At 40.9% G+C, this 16,319-nt stretch overlaps 1 protein-coding gene across 1 annotated transcript; it reads left to right on the top strand.

The window, feature by feature from the left end:
* Positions 1–1,221: 1,221 nt before the first annotated feature.
* On the top strand, positions 1,222–16,238 carry esyt1a (extended synaptotagmin-like protein 1a). The gene is made up of 31 exons (XM_005914740.3): positions 1,222–1,795; positions 2,582–2,623; positions 4,243–4,377; positions 4,517–4,590; positions 4,843–4,915; positions 5,007–5,096; positions 5,188–5,243; positions 6,323–6,443; positions 6,663–6,839; positions 7,800–7,882; positions 8,058–8,106; positions 8,376–8,465; positions 9,879–9,974; positions 10,053–10,124; positions 10,213–10,299; positions 10,514–10,663; positions 11,074–11,256; positions 11,334–11,510; positions 11,610–11,692; positions 11,779–11,827; positions 11,928–12,017; positions 12,219–12,314; positions 13,408–13,479; positions 13,573–13,659; positions 13,807–13,953; positions 14,129–14,247; positions 14,382–14,477; positions 14,585–14,716; positions 14,788–14,893; positions 15,001–15,050; positions 15,165–16,238. Exons 1-31 carry the CDS (start codon positions 1,475–1,477, stop codon positions 15,190–15,192), a joined length of 3,231 nt encoding a protein of 1,076 aa, XP_005914802.1. The 5' UTR covers positions 1,222–1,474; the 3' UTR covers positions 15,193–16,238.
* The last annotated feature ends 81 nt before the right edge of the window (positions 16,239–16,319 follow it).

Here is a 16,319-nt window from a genome sequence, read left to right as displayed (position 1 = left end):
ATAATAAGTAAATACACAGGCCTACAAACATGAAATAAACACTCCTAAATACACATGCAGAAAAGAATGTTGTATGTGTGCGCTGAACATTGCTCTATGATTACAGTATGCAATGCAAGCTGCTTTATCTTCAACACTGGAGTTGAGCAATAAAAAAAAGTCTGAAACTATTTTGAACTTTGACACTCTGAATTTGTGCTTTGTATTTAGGAAAATCAAAATCTTTGGAGGGGAGAAGCAAACAGGGTCTAAATATTAAGCTATAACATGCCAAAATCGAAATGTAAGCGATGATGGGTTTGTGGCGGTTATAAGAACAGAAATTGTGGCTCTAATAAAACTCTGCAAATTCTGAGAATAACAAGCTTCATAAAACATGAGCTCCACATTTCGTGGACTCTCACAGTGAAATTTTGTTGCTTTATAGGACTTGGCTGTTTATTGACAGCGTGTTCTTCCTGTCTATGTACACAAAGGATCATCAAACCCGTAAAATCCCTCCAAGCAAATACTGATAACTGGCTGTATCCAAGGCAACAAGGGGGCTATTTAAAACCTGGCCTGTTTTTCTAGCCATAAATGAAGCTATTAAGAAAAAAGGGAGTGGGAGTTGAAAAACACATGACATGAACATTTTATTATTAATTATTCTTATTCTTATTGTTTTGTTTTGTTTTTTTAAACAGGTGCGTAATGTTTACGCCAGAGTCAGATGGCGCAGATCCCTTAGGTGTCGCGACTGTGCCTCCTGGACCCAGTCTGGAAAAAACAAACAAAAAAATAAAACAACAACAACAACAACAACAACAACACTTCCTGCAGCTGATACAGACCTGTTGATAAAGAAACTGAGCACATGTTTATCAGTTGTTGGTGCCTTCATGATCATCTGTTAAAGCTGCTGCTGCATACTGCAGTGGGGATGAGCGCTTGCGCGAGCAGGAGGATTTATTCCGGTCATGCAAAGAAAGATAACGGGGTGAGCAGCCTGTGCATTAGACATATCACTGTGCTCTGATAGTAGTGTGTCGTTTGGATTAACTGCTACTCTGAATCAAAAGTGTCCCGTGGTGTCTTCCTACACGATAATCATTCGTTCGCTTTGCGTATCCGTAATACGCTCCGCCTGAGCAGTGCATGACGCTACAAGTAAATTCTAGGGTCTGGGTTTCTACTGGATGTGAAGGAGGGCTTGAAGCCAAGCCCGCCCTCTCGAGACTTAGTTCGTGCTTGCACTGCCTTCTCAAGAGCTTTACACGTAAATGAAAGACGGAATAACCCTCAGTGCCCTGCGGAACTGCGCGGTGCACGTCGAAGAAAAGTGACCATGAAGTGACAGTCCAACGCTTGCCGATTATCGCCGACCTGTCCATGGTTATCACGGTGAGTGTTCCCCAACCCTTGCCACTCAAGAAGAAGACGCAGAAGCCGAAAAGCTGAAGACCAGAACGAGGTGGTGAAGTCGGGTCTTGCCATGCCAACCGCGGATGCAGAGCCGGGCATCGGCACGGAGCCTCTAGCCCCGGTCTCAGAGAACCAACCCCAGGGTGAACGCGCAGTGAGTGTGCTGTGGTCGTTTGGGAAATGCCTGGGTGCTCTGCTACCAGTGTACCTGGCCGGATATTACGGCCTCAGCGTCAGCATCGTTCTATTCGGTCTGGTGATCTACATGGGATGGAAACACGGGCGACAAGAGAAAGTGATGAGGCTCAAGTCTGCTATGTACCTCCTGGAGAACGAGAGGGAATTCACCACTCAAACCGTTTTCAGAGCCAAAAGAGATTTGCCTCCCTGGGTGAGTACTGACACCCCCCTCTGTTAGGGTCATTCTCTGCAGAGTGCATCACACGCCACATCTGCCACAAATGTCAGGCTGATGCTTCTGGCAATATTATTCATTTTTATAGTTCTTCGAGTGAAAACACGAAGTCAGGTCGACTTTTACTTCATGGCACTCTGACGAATAGAAGCGATAGTTAATAATGTTGATATGTGCAGGAGAATCCTTCTGATTAATTTCCCTATATTTAGATATTCCTCATGTGAACTGCCTGGGGAAGTAGTCTGAACTGCTGCCTTCTCACCGAGTGTGAACTAATATGTCACGATGTTTACTTTAGAGGAACTTGTGAAACAGCAACAGCAATCTGTGATCTAGTGAAAAAAATCATTTCATCCAGTGGTATGAGAAATTATCCGTGGGCTTTCCTCTTCCCGTTTCGCTACTGTTGACCTTATCTGGCTCCTAAAAACCTGATGAGTCATAAACAACATTCACAGCAGAAGCAAAGACCACCATATCTGGAAAGAGAGCCGGAGGGTCTGTGCGTGTGCGTGTCCTTGTGATGTTAAATGTGCATCATGCGGTTTATGGTTTCCTGAAATATTTTTAGTGACAATATTAGTGTTACTTGTTGTTTTTCCTCTTTTTTAGCTTTAACATATATGTACACACTCTTAGTAGAAATAAGATGATGTAACAAAGAAAAAGTGCATTGAAATTAAACTCTTTGCATCAATTTCTGTTCAAATAAAAAAGTAAACAAAAACAATAATATTTTATTTACACTATTGTTCACAGGTCAACTTTCCAGATGTGGAAAAAGTTGAGTGGGTCAATAAGGTATGTTGTTTTTTATTTCCTGCATAACTTTTCATGTGTTGATTTCTATGAGAAATTCATATTTTTTTTAAATATCTGGTTCAACATGCAACTCTTTGCATGATTTCTTCATTTGATGTCTCAGCAAAGCAAAGGAAGCTGCAAAAGAACCAAACTGAAGATAAGGCATTCACGATTCACTCGATTAACTTGTATATTAGCTTCAGTGTCTCCAATTTAATATTAAGATAAAGAGCGCTTGTGTGGACTTTGAGGGACCCGGCTCCAGTTGCATGCTCTCCATCAGTGCAGATAATCTGCTGGTGTGATTAAGAGGCAGTGAGAGTGGCCGGGATCATATCGCAGCTTCTTTGTCTCTGTCAGTGCAGCAGCTTCACGTAGGCACAGAGAAAGCGTGGATGTGAATACTAATAATACAAAACACCCATTTGGAGGGAGAAAAATACAATGAACTCGATGACAGAAGCCCAGACTGTGGGATAGCAATTTGCTGGACTCATCTGTCACCCGGCCCACGTCTCTCGCCTGCAGGTTTCCTGACACATGACCTAGCAACTCACTTCCAGCTGTAAAGAAGCCGAGGCAGCCTCAAAATGTTCTCACCTTTTGTTGCATGTGTGAATTTTAAAAAGTAGTGCATGTGCATATGAAAAGCAATGTACAGAGTTGCACTGTTATAAGCATGTCCATGAGTGTAAAGTAAATAATGCACAGGTGAGCTGCAAAATGTTAGTAATGACTAGTGACAGTGTAGTCACAGTGTAGAGGTCAGAGGATTGGTAAACTGTAAAAGGGTTTGGCACCACTGCTGCACTTCTCTCACTGTCATGCTGAAGATAACACCAGTGTGATGCTCTGTGGACTGGTAAGACTGGTGAAAGTAAGGCATCACACAGACTCCCTGTAAATATATTAAACTAAATTTACTGCAGACCAATAATTTATTAATTATTTTCTTAAGACTTGGGTGGCTCTCAATCAGAAAGTCCTGGATGTAAATACCTGGAGTTTGCATGTTCTCCCCATGTCTGCACAGGTTCTCTCTCTCTCTAGTCAACCTCTTGTCCCATTACAGCTGAAATACACTTTTTTCTCATTTTACTCCCATCAATTTTCTTTGAAATTATTTTATGAACAGACAAACCAAACCTATTACATAACCTCCCTGACAGAGTTAATAAAATTAGAATGCAACCCACATCCTCACTTGAACTTGTTACATTGATATGGATTGCATTCTAATCTGATTAACAAGGAGGTTGTGCAATATGTGTGGTTTGTCTGTTAGCAGAGATGGGGCTCGATCTAGAATTGTGTTTTCATAATTGCAAGGATGGGCTCTATTGGACATTTTGCCTAATATCTACATAAATGCATATCAGACAGAAATGTGAAGAAATGAAAAATAGGAAACATTATTTGATGTCTTGTTGGGAAAATATAAAATAATCTTAATCCAGATGTCCTTCAATGTATGCAATCCTCGGTGCGTGGTGTGAAGGGAGCTTTGTTTTCCTCAGTGTAGGTATGCAATCTCATGCTGCTCTTTTAGAGGTAGGTTTTCTTTTCCTTATTAATACATAAAAACCTTCCCAGTGGCCATGTGTTGTGTTCTGCAGATCCTGCAGCAGGCTTGGCCCTTTATTGGCCAGTATCTGGAGAAGTTACTTGTGGAAATCATTGCTCCTGCCATCCGTACTTCTAGCATTCATCTGCAGACTCTGAGCTTCACCAAGGTTAACATAGGCGACAAGGTATCTGAGCGGCCTGTCACACACACACCCCCACACAGCAATTTCAGTTTGTTACAGTTGACTTTATCTGCTAATGCTGTGTCATCAAGTCTCTGTCAGTCTTGTTTGCTTTGTTTAATAGCAGCTGCTGTGTTCACAGGCGCTGAAGGTGGCTGGCGTAAAGGCTCATACGGAAAATGATAAGAGACAAGTTATGTTGGATTTGTACTTAAGGTAATCCAACACATCTGTGACTAGTTTCATGTGTTATCCCTCTGTCTACCTGCCTAAATAGGTCAGTCAAGTCAAATGCTAAAATGTTCTTGAAGTGTTCTAAAGCTTCTTGCAAGGGCTTGGCCCTGTCTTGAACAACAGAACAGTGTTTACTTAATACAGAATAAGAAAACAGCTCCGTCATAACTCGCACAAGCTGTTTCCTTTGTTTAAACACTTATCTTTAGATCTGTCACTTCCCTTCTGTTACAGCTATGCCGGTGATGTTGAGATCAATGTTGAAATCAAAAAGTACTTTTGCAAAGCTGGAGTAAAAGGAGTCCAGGTACGAGAAGAATCACTGGGATACTCTCACATTGCTGCTGTAATTAAGTGGCCTGAAAACACATTTTCAGAATCTAATTTTCTCTTTGCAGCTTCACGGGATGCTGCGTGTGATCCTCGAGCCTCTGATTGGAAACATACCGCTGGTTGGAGCTGTCACAATGTTCTTCATTCGCAGGCCTGTGAGTGTTTTTTTGTTTAATGGCTTTGCACTTTGCAGTAATGCAAGGCCTTTTACTTATTCATGTCTATTTGTCTGTATCATATGTGTAGAAACTGGACATCAACTGGACCGGACTTACCAACCTCTTGGATATCCCTGGATTGAAGTGAGTCTATATGATGGAGTTGATCTTTATGCTCACTCGAGTTGTGCAACCTGCCGAAAAAGTTGGAGTTGCACGTTATGGATCTTATTTACACGTTTCAGAGAGGTTATTGTTTATTTAGCCGCTGGTAGCACAGAGGCTTTTCTTGGAATTGAACTGAACTCCAAAACAAACAGATCAGAGCTGAAGAGCCCATCTGTTCACTGGCAGCTCTGTGTGGTCGCATCCTTAAAGGATAGTGTTGGTAACAGCTTCAGTTTTTATTCTTGTCAGCAAACTCTATGAAATTACAAGGAAAAAAAGAGTAAATTATCCACTTTTTCATCTGTTTCTATGCATATCCATTGCTATCCAAAAACTCTTAAAAAACAGTGTGTGTAGTTCTTGGGTAGGTTGACATGTTACTCCTCTAAAACAAACAGTGCATCTTATTATAAGTAATTCCTTCTAAGACGTTCCTGGTGCAGTATTGAAAAGAGCATTCAAAAGTACTTATTCATTAACAAACTACACAATACATCAATAAAGATTTTCAACTACTAGTGCCTTTATTTATATTTGGGGGATTTCAAGTCTTGTTCTGGGAATTCTTCAGCAACAATCAGACAAAAATGTGGACAATAACAACCTCATTATTTATGTTTCTAGAATTTAATCATAAGGTGTCACTGTGTATAGTTTTATATAGAAGGCATAGTCTCACCAGTGGGATAGATTGTCAATTCATATTCAGTGTGCTTCTGTGTATGCTGGCTTATTCTACTCTGTGTGGAATAAACAGCAAAGTGTACTTTTGCAGAAAAACCAAACAATAAAAGTAAACATAGAATTAAAGCATTGTCAGAGGCGTAAATGTATTTCTGATACAGCATCAGTATTCCCTTTGGCAATGCTTTTAATCCTTCAGTCTACATAACTTTAAGAAATCTCCTCGTCTTTAACCAGTGGGTGTTTCTGTTTTGTTCTGTTGCTGGTTTTCATGCTTTCTTTTTATGCATGGACAGATGCACATAACCTGTGTGTGTGTCTGTATGTGCCTCCCTGTGCGTGCCCAACATCATCCTTGCATTCATTTGCAGTGCCATGTCGGACACTATGATAATGGATGCAATTGCCTCCCACCTGGTGCTCCCCAATCGTCTCACTATTCCCTTGGTGGCCGACCTGCACGTTGCGCAACTCCGCTCCCCTCTCCCAAGGGTAACTGTCTCAGTGACGAATGATCTTTCAAATTACATAGACTGATGCAGATGTGTGTGTGATCGTCATATTAGCTGCAAACACATAGACTCAAGGCCGTACAGTAAATATAACGCATGCAATCGAATTTTGTGGCGATACCAGTCGACAAACCTTTTGATTTTATTTTTGTATCCCTGTTTTGTTTTTTGGTTTTTTGCATGTTTACGCACATGCTAGGGAGTTGTGCGTATTCACCTGCTGGAGGCTGAGGACCTGACCGCCAAGGACACGGTCATCAAGGGCTTAATCGATGGGAAGTCAGACCCATACGCTGTGCTGCGTGTTGGAACCCAGATTTTCACCTCTCATCACGTCGACAGCAACCTGAACCCGCAGTGGAGGGAGATGTATGAGGTGAGAGGGCTGCGAGTACGGAATATTTACCCTGTGTAAAGAAACAGGAGATATATGGCTTTGCCTTGACATTGGAGTACAGCTCCTCCAACCAATTTATGTGCCAAAAGCTATAGTTTCATGTTGGTGTCCTTGCTTCGTAGGGATTGCAGTAAGTCCTTGATAGTAAGTATGTCCCTGGTGCTTCTAAGATAAACAGCTTTGTGGAGATTTTATCTAGTTCTGCAGGAAGCTGCTGTGTCACAGATAAGCAAGAATTGTGAAAACTGCTTGCTCAGAACATGTTTATCTTTTCAATTCAAGCCATGAACTAAATAGATATGAAATTATATACATATATTTGCCTACCACAGTAGTGAAGAGTTCTTGCCATTGTGTTGTTTGCATGCTCTTTTGTATGCCGTATGTGGTTTTATCTACGCCATTCTTGTACAAGATTAGAACTACCAGCTTAATATTGTGCACTTTCCCCATGTGCTGCATAAACTAAAGAGCTCTAACTAGGACATTGGACACTAGACCTTTGTAGGTGGCACTGGGACATTGGCTGCAGATCCTTTGGAATATGGGGTTTAAGGGTGGCGGCTGGATTTGTCCTGGAACAGCTTGATCGGAGTGGGATATGGGGAGTTTAGAGGCCCTAATTTTACTTGTTTTTTGACCATTTTTGAGCAGCTTTTGTGGTGTGGCAGTAATCATTATCCTGCTCGGGAATACCACCACTGCTGGAGACTACCATTGGCACTGGCTGGGGGGTGGGACCCGTTTAAGAGGGTAGCACATATTAAAGTAACCCAAGGTTTCCCAGTAGAACCTTGTGTTGTAATGAAATGATGGTCGCTGTTACGCACTTCGCTTGCTTGTGGTTTTAATGTTGTGGCTGATTGGTGTATATATTTGTGTATCTGTTGTGTGTGTTGTGTATTTGTCCATTTATGTGTGTGTGTGTATGTGTGTCAGGTGATTGTCCATGAAGTACCTGGTCAGGAGTTGGAAGTGGAAGTATTTGACAAAGACCCAGACCAGGATGACTTCCTGGGGAGGTAGCTTATTCATTTTCATTCATTTACTCTGTCTCTATGTGCTCCTCGTGCCATTTCCATAACTGCTTTTGCGATGTCGGGCCACGATTCTGCTGAAATTTGAACAGCTTGGTCTCATTTATTCTGGGATTGATCAATTTTCTTCTCTGTGTCTTTCTATCTGTTTCTCTTCCAGGGTCAAAATTGATCTTGATATTGTAAAGAAGGCCAGAGTTGTGGATGATGTGAGTAGCAACGCTTGGGAGGTTTCTGACTTTAAAGTTGCATTTTTTTTTCTCTGTCTCAGTAAACAAATTGTGAAATTGTTTTGACCTGAAAAATGGGATGAAACAGTGCAGCATAACGGTTAGCATGTGACACAGGAGACACCCACGTGCCTCCTCGTGATCTGCTCTTGTTACGCCACCTTCAGTTCTGCCATCCTGCTCAGGCTCAAGAATTCAGCCAGATAAAAAAAATGTTTGTGTAATGAGCCCTCTGGTTTTTTACACAGTGGTTCGATCTGAGGGACGTCACATCTGGCAGTGTTCACCTCCGGCTTGAGTGGCTCTCTCTGCTGTCTTCTGCTGACAGACTGAGTGAGGTGAGGCTAGAGCAGAGTCTAACGCTCTTGTTTCCTCAGTGCTGTGCAGTGTCAGTGATCATTGTTTTTTCCGTCTTCTTATATTCTTGCCATGTAATCTTTGGTTTTATTTCATAATATGAGAATAAACTGGAAATACAGACCGGAAAGGACGATCAGCCTGAGAACTCTCAGGTTAGATGGTTCATGTCGTAAACAGGACCAGCGGCCTCTGCTATCAAAAGATCCATTTTTGAGCAGTTTGACTGTAGCCACAAAACACAAACGTTAGCCATAGGCATGCATGTGTGTGTCTGTTTCTATGTGTGAGCCATGCAACAGACTGGTGACATGTCTAGGATGTACGCTGCCTCTCAACCAATGACATCTGGGATAAGCTGTTAGTGAGTGCAAAGAGTCATGGCAGAATCTACTGCATGCATGGAGAAGAGATGTGAACGATAACTGACCAGTGGAAGAGCTTGTTCTTTAGTTCAATCCCAAACTGTGAACACACATTGTAAATGACTGCAGTATAAATGAATCACATTGCTCTGACTTATATCCCCAATGCTTATATTAAATGTAACTGCTAGAAGGGTTCTCTGTTCTGTTGTATGTGGAAAGAGACTTCACATACATATATGTGAAGTCAGATCACTGGTGAAGAGATGGCTCTTAAACCTAATTTGAACTTGGTGAATATTTGTGCAGAGGGTTTGTGATGCCAGGACTTTACTTGCCACATTGTGTATAGCTTTCCCATGAAAGAAACAAACAACTTGTGTAATTTCACACTTGCTTAAGGAAATAACCGAAGTGATTGCACAAAACCGCACAAAAAAACAAGCTAGAAAAAATCTGTAATTTTCTGAAGAAGAATAATAGTGAAGTAGGTCAGTGGCAGGAAGACCTGAATTCTTATCTTAATATAATTTTTTAAAGGATTTTTTTATTATTCACTCTATACGTGTCACCTAGCTATGCTGAATGCACCTTCTTGTTGTTTCTACTGTCAAATTCAAAATACTAATAATTGAATAATAGAATAATGTTTGAAAAAACAAATGGAGAATGGAAAGAACCACAATCATAGATAAAAGTGTAAAAAAAACCTTGTTGATTTCCCTTTATTATCATTTTTTAAATCTGTCAAAGGAGCCACCAGAGACGAGCGCAGATGAGTCGTCTGCTGTCTTAAACTGCACGTTTACTACAACTACAAGAATCCAAGCATCCAGTTATTTATTGATTAACCATCATGGATCACAAAATGAAAAGTTTAACTTGTATTCATACTCACTACAACAAAATACTGTGACACATCAAACACCCATATAATAATAGGAAGGATGTTTTGAAAAATAACTACTGGTAGGACACTGGACTTGTACATAATTTTGCTCACATGTTTTTCTTTTATTCTTCTACCAGGTGATTGCGAAGAACCAGAATTTGACCAGTAAGGTGGCTGAACCTCCGTCTGCTGCCATCCTAGCTGTCTATCTCGATCAGGCTTATCAGCTGCCTGTAAGAGCATCACAGTTTGATTTATGTGGGATTCAGTTTTGTTCTGTTACCCAAACTGATCTGTTTCAAATGTCATAGATGAGAAAAGGTAATAAGGACCCAAGCCCGATGGTACAGATTTCTGTTCAGGATAAAACTAAAGAGAGCAAGGTAAGAGTGATGAGATGAAGAGTAACTAGTGATGAATACCTCCCTCCGGCCTCTGGACATTATTAATGATTTATTCTTGCATTTGCAGACTTGCTACGGTACAACCAGCCCAGTGTGGGAAGATGCTTTTACCTTCTTCATTAAGGATCCTCACAAACAAAATATCGACATTCAGGTGAGTCATCCTCAGAAGCAACCGAACTCACTCATTAAGCTAGCTGCTGAGAGTTTAGGTATAGCTATACACCTAATACCTAAAAACCTCCCTATAGCTTACCTTTCCATCTGTTTAAATTCAGACTTGATGTATTTTCTATAAACTGCCCTCTCCTCCTTACTTTGCCTTTCTTATAACCCTAACTCGACCTTTTTTGTTGTGTTTCAATCAGGTCAAAGATGACGACCGAGCTCTGTCCTTGGGCAGTCTAAAAATCCCTCTGGCCCGTCTTGTCGGGATGCCCGAGCTCACCATGGATCAGTGGTTCCAGTTGGAGAATTCGGGTTCAGCCAGCCGCATCTTCATCAAAATTGTGCTGAGGGTTGGTATTTCACATACACAAATACTTAAGCACTTGTTTTGTGCAAAGACTTTAATGGGTAGTTTGCTTTAATAAATTAATACCTGAAGATGCCTTCAGCAGTGAGATATGAACTCCAATGTTCATATCAAATGTCCAAAGCAAATTCCCACCATAAGTCAGAATTTTGGGTTATTATCTAAAAATGTTGAAATTCTTATCTGTTTTTTATGAGAAAATAACTTGAAATTGAGAAAACAACATGAAATTGTGATATAATAAGCCAAATCTTTGACTTATGGAAGCAGAAAAACGTTTTTTCAATGGCAGAAATTCTATATAAAGCTGTGAACCTCTTTTTTGATTATCACAGGGAATAAAACATCACTGTTTGGTTCTCACTGTTGCTCATATTTCTTGTTTCCTGCTAGGTTTTGTGGCTAAGTGATGATGCCAGTCCTACAACTCTTTCTCCTCGCCCCACAGACCCTGGGTCTACATCAAGTCAGGGGGGAACTACATCAAACCAGAACCCTTCAGGACCCGGTGGGTTGACTAAACCTCAGCCAACACGACCACAGCACACCACCCCCGATCCAGAGTTTGGAACTGAGGTAATAAAGTGAAAAAGCTGCAGACAGCACTTTAATACACATCCTCCAAAAACACCCACACCACTGTCTGCCTGCAGGGAGTGTTGCGAATCCATCTGGTGGAGGCCCAAAACCTGATTGCCAAAGACAACTTTATGGGTGGCATGATGAAGGGGAAGAGCGACCCCTACGTGAAGATTCGTGTCGGTGGTATAACCTTCCGCAGCCACACCATCAAAGAGAACCTCAACCCTGTCTGGAACGAACTCTATGAGGTGCTATCACTTTTAAAAGTTTCACTTAGATATTCTATCCATCTGATCAGATCATTCAATTTTAGATTACAAATACTTGATTTCTTTTTTCCTGTTTAGGTTATTTTGACCCAGCTTCCAGGTCAAGAAATCCAGTTTGAGTTGTTTGATAAGGACATTGATCAGGATGACTTCCTGGGAAGGTGAGTCCTGACGTGAACATTTCTGACTAGTTTGTTTTTAAACCTGCTGAAAAATGAAGGATAAAATTTTGTGCCTTTTTTTGCAGGTTCAAACTTAGCCTACGAGACATCATCAGCGCACGATACACCGATACGGTGTGTGCCATTATTAAAAAGACGTGACCAAACAATATAGCAAATATTTACATTTGTATTCTTATCATAACTTAAATTTTTTGTAACACTTTTATTTCAGTGGTACACTCTAAATGATGTGAAGTCTGGTCGAGTTCACCTAATGCTGGAGTGGCTGCCGAGGGTCTCTGACCTCTCCAGACTGGAGCAGGTTCAGTATTTCTATTTTCCATTGTCTAATGACTTGGAGGCACCCAGCTAAATACACTTACAGTTAAATAAAATACACAAAAGATTTTGTGTCCTAAACTTAAAGCTAGTGCTGCAAAGGAAACATGAACCGCTAGTTTCCTATTTCAAGTGTCTTCCTGAAACGCTCTCTCTCTCCTGTCTTTGCCCCTCTTTTCTACAGATCCTGCAGTACCAGTCCCTGCAGTCTTTCCAAAACAAGGTGGTGCCGTCAGCCGCTCTGGTGTTCGTGTACGTGGAGCGTGCCCACGGCCTTCCGGTGAGATCATATCGATGAGTGTTTATGGTCATTTTTTTAATATTTTGCTTCCAATGAGCCAGACTTTCCAATGAGCAATAGTTCTAGAGACTTTCTGGAGGTCTTAAAAAGTCTTTCTTTGGACATTGGCTGTTTTTTTTTCAGACTTTTTCAGCTTGCTGTGCCTGGTCATTTCAGAAGAATGCCTTTTTGTGTTTGTTTAGCCACAAACACTTGTCTATGTTTTACCTATTTCAAGGATGAAGCAGTATTTTAAATGGTAAACTGACTGGTGCTTTTATAGCTCTTTTCTACTCTGCCTGTGCACTCAAAGGGCCATATACAACTAGTCTCAGTGACACCCATTCACATGCTTTTTCAAAACCAAGTGCTTTCTCTCTAACAGTCACGCACATTCATAGAGGAAACTGGGGTTAGTATCTTGGCCAAGAATATTTGGCAAGCAGTTGGCACCAAATTACAAACTGGTAGGTGACCTGCTCTAACTCCTGAGCTACAGCCCTGCAGTTGTGTCTACACGTACTATAACAGATAACAATTTGCTTTAACAGAACCGATTTTAAATTGTATCTGTGGGAACTATTTGACTAGCAGCCCATTTATTTTACTCTAAGAAAAACGGTTATAAGATTGTTTTTTACATCAACAAGGTCATTCCCAAAGAGCTATTAGCTTCACATGGTGGCACGACATCTGAGGAAACTGGACAAGTGGAGGACAAAAGAGGAAGTGGCATGCTAAAATCATGCACAGTGTTGCTCAGCAGAGCGGTACAACAGTGAGTCTCTACAGTTGTCTTTAAACACAGTGGTGGAATTATGAATGCAGAAATGCACCAACAGAGAACAGAACAAAAGGCAGCCAACATCCAAAGAAGAGCTTTGAACGTCCTTTAAGAAGCCTGGAGAACCATTCCTGCAGTCTACTTAAAGACATGACAAGAAAGCCTAAGAGTGTTCAAGCTGTGTCACATCAAATATTGACTTTCAAGCTGGTTAGACAGAGTACAAACTGTTTCTGTCTTATATTTCCACGCTGATGCTGTTGCTTACAGTTCCTGTAGTGCCGTGTAATCATTTGTACGTTATTTCAGCTGAAGAAGAATGGAAAGGAGCCAAAAGTTGGAGCCGAGATTATCCTTAAAAATGTTTCATACAAAACCAAGGTAGGCTCTTAACTCACTAAAGATATTCACTGAAAATAAAGGGAAAAAATGGTGTTTCACAAAAGTCACATTTATTGTTTGTTTTTTCTAAAGGTCTCTGAGCGATCCACGTCCCCTCGATGGGATGAAGGCTTTCACTTTTTGACTAGTGACCCCAGAAGTGAAATACTCACGGTCAAGGTGCGAGTCATTATCTATATTTATCTGAATCATGAGGATGCAAAGTAGATGCATTTGATTCACACCATTTGTCAAAACTAAAACATTTTACACCAATAAAAGAAGTAGAAGATGTGTGCGTTTATTTATGTCTTTGTTTCCTTGTAGCTTTCCCACAGCTGGGGCCAGGCTCTCGGCTCTTTGACACTTCCTCTGAAGGAGGTGCTGGCTGAGACAGACTTGGTTCTGGACCGCTGGCTCAATCTGGATGGAGCGCTGCCAGAGAGCCAGATACTGTTGATGGTCATACTGAAGGTACTGCAGACAGGCTGCTTATTTTCACTGTGCTGTAGTAGCTTTTCTTGGAGCAATGCTATATTAAGTGCTTACTGACTGTGTGCCATTATCTAAACTACTCCATGATGTTTATTAAGTCATAATTATTGAGTCATGATTTTTATTCAGTGATTATTTTTAATATACCTTGCAGATCCTGGACACTCAGCTGGCAGTGTGTCGTGGGGCTGTAGGGGAGGGAGGTGTCGATGGCGTCTTCCCTAAATGGGATCCTTCTCATCTGGACCTCAGACACAGACCTGGATTCTCCATGTGAGTCACACATAGGGGTATAGTAGTCCTGCTGTGTGGTGCATACCTGCACTGTAAGCGCAGTAATATACTTAAGTGACTGTCCAAATGACACCCAAATGTAAATAAATATCATTTCTCATCTGTGTCTTTAGGGTGAGTGACAACCCAAACTCAGCAGGACAGGTGAAGCTTACCATCGGTTACTCCATGGAGGAAAACCGGCTTTTCATCACTGTTCACTCCTGCAGGTTTCTATAAGCCATACGTTACCCATCCCATCATCATCATCATCATCATCACACTTTAAGCAGAAAAACCATCATATGTTGTGGATGTGATCTCTTTATACTGACAGAGCATTGATAGCGCGTTCCAAGGATGGCGCAGACCCGTATGTTTCCTTCATCCTGTTGCCTGACAAGAAGGCTACCACCAAGAGGAAAACTGCGACCAAGAAGAAAGACCTCAGCCCAGAATTTAATGAGAGGCAAGACAAACAAATAGGGCTGTGATTATAGCGACTGACCTCTCCCACATTAACCTTGCTTGTTTCTGTAGGTTTGACTTTGACTTATCAGTCGAGGAATCCTCTCAGAGAAGACTGGACCTGTCTGTGAAGAACAGTGTCTCTTTCATCAGCCGAGAGAGGGAGCTTATCGGCAAGGTATTTGTAATCGGTCACGCCTGAAATTCAGCTCGTCTTTGCCCAAGGTTGTGTAAAATACTTGGCTTTAATCTCAAGACTCTTCTTCTCTCTCTCGTTGCCTTCAGTTGCAGCTGGACCTGGACCAAATTGACCTCAAGACGGGTGTCACACAGTGGTAACTATTTAACCCTTTCATGCATCAATTATAAGAACCACAGTGATGTGTTTTTATTCTTCTTTAAGCATGACAAAAAACAATCCATTGTCTTTTCTTTCTTTTTATTTTCAGGTACGACTTGGCAGCAGAGACCAACTAAAAGAATCAATGCCTGATCCTCAGGCATCTACTTTCAAACATAAACATTGCTTCTGTGACCTGTGATTTGTGCGTGTGTATATTCAGCTTAAATGGAAATTTCCACCATCACTGAAGAAAAAAAATGATGACATATCTGCTCCAGAAAAACACAGTCCATCAGTATTTATGAGCAAAACTTTACTTGTCGCTAAATATTCGTGAAGTGATAACTGTGCTGAATCCATTCTGTCTCAGGCAGATATTTAAGCTGAATAAATATTTGATAATAATGCAACTATGTTGCACGACAAACCAAGGTTATGTGTGTTTAAAGCATGTAAAAAGTCCTCTTGCATTTTAGCTTTAAAAGGGCTTATATATTTGTCCAATTTCCAAAGGTACGACAACATTTTATGGATTTTCAGCATCCAACAAAACGGGAAAACATTTATTTGAATTTTATTTGTTACAGTCTCCAAACAGTTCCTGTTATGGCTTTGTTTATGTGGGTTTATATTACTGCCATAAGTATTTCAAAACTGTGCACAGTTTGTCAGTGTTTATGAAATATGTTCCAGATGAAGTTTTATATGTTTTAACCAGAACTTTCTGAATGTTAATTTTTTAAATCAAAGTGTTACAAGCCTTCACCGTCAAATTTCCACTGAGAACAGAGGTACGATGCTGTACAGTCTTAATCACTGTGCTTTTACCAAGAGAAAACTTTGTAGATGTTTTGTCCAGAGCTCCTTTGTGTTTTTATGTGTTTGTAGTCCTAAATGCAAATGGCTGATGGCTTACAGTCATGTTTATCCTTTATTTTTACACGCAAAACCCTTTTTGACCTCATGAGAAGCAGATTATTGTATACCTGTTCCCGGACAACTTCCATGTCCCATCATGTCTCACCTCACTGCAGACACTTAGACACTGATTTGTGGTAAAGGGTGGGAAAAAACAGAGTGTCAGAAGTAAAAAGGAAAACTGCTGTGCTTTGATCATTTCAACATATCATCATGCATCTGCTAAAGCTGTTGATTAAACTTTGCACTCCTGTGAATTCAACCAGCTTTGTCATCTATTTATTTCTCTAATGATCTTTCTTGTCATGGCAATTTCTTGCCAGCAGGTCGCGATAAAGTGCTG

The sequence above is a fragment of the Haplochromis burtoni genome, unplaced genomic scaffold (assembly GCF_018398535.1).
Source record: "Haplochromis burtoni strain Fernald_Lab_line unplaced genomic scaffold, NCSU_Asbu1 Contig_9, whole genome shotgun sequence".
Lineage (NCBI taxonomy): Eukaryota > Metazoa > Chordata > Actinopteri > Cichliformes > Cichlidae > Haplochromis > Haplochromis burtoni.
Note: the sequence above shows the minus strand (reverse complement) of the source record. Positions and strands in the feature narration are given on the sequence as shown.

Excerpts from the sequence above, each read along its gene's own strand:
- esyt1a (XM_005914740.3), top strand. The coding sequence starts at position 1,475 with ATGCCAACCGCGGATGCAGAGCCGGGCATCGGCACGGAGCCTCTAGCC. Across the intron at positions 2,624-4,242 it reads AAGTTGAGTGGGTCAATAAG|ATCCTGCAGCAGGCTTGGCC; the intron begins GTATGTTGTTTT and ends TGTGTTCTGCAG. Across the intron at positions 13,954-14,128 it reads TGTTGATGGTCATACTGAAG|ATCCTGGACACTCAGCTGGC; the intron begins GTACTGCAGACA and ends TATACCTTGCAG.